Raw genomic sequence first — 5,550 nt, forward strand, 5'->3', positions numbered from 1 at the left:
AAACATATGTATATTAAAATTATTGAAATGGAGGTTGATTGTCTAGGGGGCTCCAAAAGTAAAAGGCTGAAAAAGCTGTCCTTATCCAACAAAGTTGGAGGAGACAATTTTGAAGAAGAAAGTTTGCTCTAGAATTCTCTATCCAATCCCAAATATGTGATTTGTGATTTTTTGTATTTTTATAGGAGAAAAATATATATACTATTGATGTAAATTTTTTTATAATATCAATTTACCATCTATCATTTATTTTTTAATTACTATTGACTTTTCAAAAAAATTAATATACATAAATAAGATAATATACTATGTATAAATAATTATAATAAAAATACATAAAAATTACATTATTTTCCTAACCATATCACAATTGTCGACAATCATGTTGGTGATTACTGCCATAGTTTAGAAACAAGTCAAGTTTTCTACTATGTCTTTAATTTTTATTGCAATGAATGAAAATAAGAAACCAAGTTGAGTCCACAAAGCCCGCACCGAACAAGTCCAACCTAGATCTTAGAAGTTCTCGCCTACTCCACCATGTAGTTTATCTCAAAGACTAGTTAAAGATAAGCATCAACTCATAAAGACTAATCCACAATCATCAAATAATTGATTTTATATCCCTTTAATCCCATCTTGTTAAGATAATCTTGATTACCTTATCTTATCTAGGGATCCCCTTATAGATACAACATCTACAAAGGACAAAGCTATCTTCTCTAAGCCACATCAAACACCACTTTTACTTTTTTTCTTGGCCGGTTCATGAGATAAGACCATAGCTACATCAAATAGATTTGTCCAACACTCTAATAGTTATTATGCTCTTAGAGTCACCTCGGCACCTCAATACTCGAATATTGGAACACTTGAGTAGGAAATTATTCCACTTCTCTTACCATATACGATAAGAACTAGGTTTTGCTTGTCATGTCAATAATTTGTCAACATGTTTTCTTACCTAACTCAACACTGTAATAATTACTGTATATTGCATAAGATGGTTTTACATATTAATCAAAATATTTTTCTCACCCCTCTTTACATTTATTCAAAAAAAAACTTAATATTATTTTATAAAAATAATAAATGTGTGGTTGAATGTGGAAATTATTTGACTTATGAATCATTCATTCATAGTTTTTATTTTACTTACTTCGGAGCATTGGCCCAATTGGTTTGCTTTAATCGGGTTGGAGAGAAAGCTACTATCCTATTTAAGTATTTATTCGTTGGTGCAAAAGAAATTGACTTTTTAATAGCTATAATCATGCAAAAGAAACCCTTTCAACTTTTATTGTTCCACAACAAATGATCCAGTGCACACTATGTACAGATCAAGTACACTTACATGGCACTAAAACACAAGCATATTTTTCAATACAACTGCATGAATACAAACATCACAAGTACTAACTAATAAAAATGACTCAATTCTTATTAGAGAGCTCATGTTCCTTAAGTTTTGTAAGTGCCTTTTCCAGCTGAGTCCACTTCTGCTCCAATGTCCCTATAAACCCTATAGACATTCTCACTAGACCTGGTGAAATTCCAGCAAGTTCCTTTTCCTCTGAGTTCAGCTCACTACTAGTGCTACTACCTGAACAAGACATAAGTGTTTCATAGTAACCCAAACTAACAGCCATGAAACCAAATTGTCCATAGTTTTGCAAGTGGTTCATCATCCAATTGGCCCTCTCTTCAGTTCCCATGTCAATACAAATAAGCCCACCATACCCATAATCTTTGTTGGCCATGGACTTCAATAACTCATGTTGTGGATGGTCTTCAAGCCCAGGATAAACAACCTTGAGTCCTAGGTTTTTCAGCCTTGTTGCAAACACTAATGCACGGTGGCAATGTTCCTTCATTCTTAAGGCCAAGTGAGGGATTCTTTCAGAGAGTTCAAATGCTACCTTGGGGTTCATGGTTGGGCCCAACAGCATTATGGCACCTTGGTGAAGATCCATCATTGAATTCACTAAACTTGCAGGCCCGCACACAGCACCTGAAATTGTTTCTCAATGATAAGTATCATGAATTTTCATTGGTCAGGCCACAGAGGCTTGTGGAATTGAAAAGTAACATAAACACGTGTAGCAAGAGAAAGAAAAATGATATATACTCATACTAATTTTAATATTCACAATATTCTGTAATACTTTATTTACTAATAATTAATTTATAAATGACATAAATCATTCTCTTGTAATAGGATGAATAGTATAATGACATAATATTACTCACAAAATAAATCAGGTAAAGTAATGAAAAGACAAGGACTATTCACATTGTAGTCTAGAAATTTCGCGATCACATGAGTAATGCAGTAGTGTCGTGTTGTGGCATTGTCATGTCATTATCTGGTAAAAATTACTGACTTTGATAATAGTTACGAAGTTCATCATTGCACATTAATATTTTTATAGAATTTAATATATATTTGAGTTTTTAATAGTATATTATTTATCATTTATGTTAATTAATATTAAATTTTAACTAATATTATCATATATGAACGATGAAGGATTTATAATAATTTTACACTTATAATATATAAATATTAAACACATTTTTATATATATGGCATGAATGAATTAATAATAGACAATATAATGAATTTATAATTACTTATTATAATCAAATAAAATTATCATATTATATATATTTAAATGTCATTTGATTTTATTTTTTATAGGAAAGAAAGTCATTTGCTTGAAGTCGTTATAATCAATTACAGAAATTAATAAAAACTATAGAAATTGAAATAATAAACATTCTGCCAAAGAAGAATAAAGTTTAACAACTTTAATTTTTCCCATTTTTATTACTTTTACATATCAGTTTCATCCTTTTTCTTTATATTTCGTTAATATGTAAAACATCATTAAATAAAAGTATAATTAATATTAAATTTTCCGGGGGTTATAAAGTTGTCTAGGTAGAGGGCTTATGGAGTTGAGTGATAAAGATATTTTCCCATTAAAAAATAAATTTTAGTATTGAAATAATATATCTGAAAGACTTTTGGTATTAGCAGAGCAAAAAACATCTCTTACTCAATTATTTTTAATTCTACTCTCTTCATTATAATATTTAATTAATAAAATAAAACTTAAAGAATATCCTAACATTGTTATAAAAATTAAAGTAGAAAATATATGGTAAATAATAAAATATTGCATTAGAATATAATACATAAATTGTAATATTATAATGTGGTGCTATGAACCGTATCCAATCCCGATTGCCCATGAAAAATTTCTTTTGGCTTATTCAATTAAAATAATAACACATCAAACAATAAGGATAAATGCATGCATCCAGCCAACCCGAGTGATCCAACTAATGGAATCATTGTCCATTGATATTAATTATTTTTACTATTTTGAATCATAACATTTTGATTTAAAAAATATATATATTCATTGCATAAGAGTTTGATACATTCTATCATTATCATTTATATTTAATTATTCGTCTATTCAAAAAGGAATACAAATAAATTATAGACATACAATAAATTTCTATATTAATACTACATAAATATATTTCGATTGTTGTTATTTTTAATCTCTCATATATCATATTTAATCAAATTTAAAATATTGGATTCTTGTTATCCTCATATATGGTTAGTTATTATCTATACTATTAATAAAGGGAAAACACAAAATAACCACTCATCATGGTGTAATTTGTGTTTTCCTATTTTGCCCTCAATATCTTTGTATTTCTACCAAAAAAACATATAATATTAATTTCTTATTTTATCCTTATTATCTTCTTATTTTAAAGTGTATTTAAAAAATTGAATATTAGACCAATTGAATAAATTCAACCATAAATTTAGCGCAAAAAATTATATTTGAATTTATAAAATACAAACTATACATTACAAACGATAGGAAAGCGGTTGACAGAGCTAGTACTAAAAAAACACATAGCCCTTCATTTTTAATACTACATCAATATTTTTATGTATTAGTAATATAAATATTTATACATAATAATATATAATTTATAATAAGAAATAAAAAGAATCATGATAGACAATATAATAACAATATAAAAAAAACTTATTTTTCACTATTAATTACATTTTCTGAAAGCTTTCATCAAACAAAATTTAAATAAGATATAAAAATAGGGAAGAGAAGACAAACCTGCAATGATGTCTGCTCCACCGCTGATAAACTTAGAGATACTATGAACCACCACATCAGCACCAAGCCTCACCGGAGAAATCACAATCGGAGCAAAAGTGTTATCCACCACAACCGTCACCCCTTTCTGATGTGCCAACTTGCTCAGCTCCGGTATATTCGCCACCGTCAAGGTAGGGTTCGAAACAGACTCAAAGAACAACACCTTTGTCTTCCCTTCCACCATAGCCTCCTTCACCATCTCCAGATCCGTCACATCCACAAACGACGTCGTTATATTACTCGTCCTTGGCAAAAAGTGAGTCAGCAGCGCGTGGGTCCCACCGTACAGAGTACGAGAAGCCACCACGTGTCCACCGTAGCTTACGAGCTGTAGCATTACAGCCGAGATGGCGGCCATACCGCTGGAGGTGCAGTAGGCAGCCTCCGTGCCCTCCATGGCGGCCATGAGGCGGCTGAGGTTCAGCACCGTCGGGTTGAAGTGACGACTATAAATGAAAAAGTCACGGTCAGGACCCAACTCTCCCGAGAACATCCGCCTCATGGTTTCTGGCTCCATCACGGTAAACGTGGCGGATGCCTCAATCGACATATTCACACCTCCATGCTCCCCAAACTCGTGTCGCGCGTTGGCTAATGACACGGCAGGATCAATGGGGAGCATGGAGGCAGAATTGTTGGACAACAAAGTTTTCTTTGCATCACCGCCTTCAATGTCATCAGAACGGCTGCGTTTATTGTTGGAGAAAAGAAGTGTGTCAGACATGATGAGAAACGTTGGAATGAAGAAAGGAAATAGGGAAGTTTGTATTCCTCTCGTAAGTAACCGTCGTTGTTGAATATTAGTGTGTGAGAGAAACCCAATTTGGATGGTAAGTGGTATAGAAAATGATGAGTCACGTTTCTATTTATAGTATTGGAGGGACCAAAGGAGGAAGAAAAACGATGATTCTCTCCATTAATGGAGAATCAACTATATGTGTTTTCAACAGTAAAAATGTTATTTCATTGCATATAATAGAATAAAAATGTTTATTATATTATTATTTTTATTGTTTTTTTGTAGTACTTGTCTCTTTATTAATAAAAATATTCTTATTCACAAGAGAAATGACTTAATTTTCCACACAAGTTGTGTACGGGACACGTCCTCTAGGATAAATATTATGTAGGAGAGGAAAGTATTTTAAAAATAAAAGGAATAAATAATATGATGGAACATTTTTACTATATAAATAAATATGTTGGCATTTTTATAATATATTTTTTGATATTGGAAATAAGTCTCATTTATGTTAATAAAAGTTGAGATGCTATCCAAACTAAATAAGTTGAATGGATATATTAAAATATGGTAAACAAATAATCAAGGGTCTAATTT

The 5,550-nt window shown here is 30.9% G+C and overlaps 1 protein-coding gene across 1 annotated transcript; it reads right to left on the reverse strand.

Moving 5' to 3' along the window:
• Window positions 1,274–5,055, reverse strand: LOC109336486 (methionine gamma-lyase-like). Its single transcript, XM_019573106.1, has 2 exons — window positions 4,170–5,055; window positions 1,274–2,011 (listed from the first exon to the last, which is right to left on the reverse strand). The coding sequence occupies exons 1-2, from the start codon at window positions 4,933–4,935 to the stop codon at window positions 1,434–1,436; spliced, it is 1,344 nt and encodes a 447-aa protein (XP_019428651.1). The 5' UTR covers window positions 4,936–5,055; the 3' UTR covers window positions 1,274–1,433.

The sequence above is a fragment of the Lupinus angustifolius genome, chromosome LG20 (genome assembly GCF_001865875.1).
Source record: "Lupinus angustifolius cultivar Tanjil chromosome LG20, LupAngTanjil_v1.0, whole genome shotgun sequence".
NCBI lineage: Eukaryota > Viridiplantae > Streptophyta > Magnoliopsida > Fabales > Fabaceae > Lupinus > Lupinus angustifolius.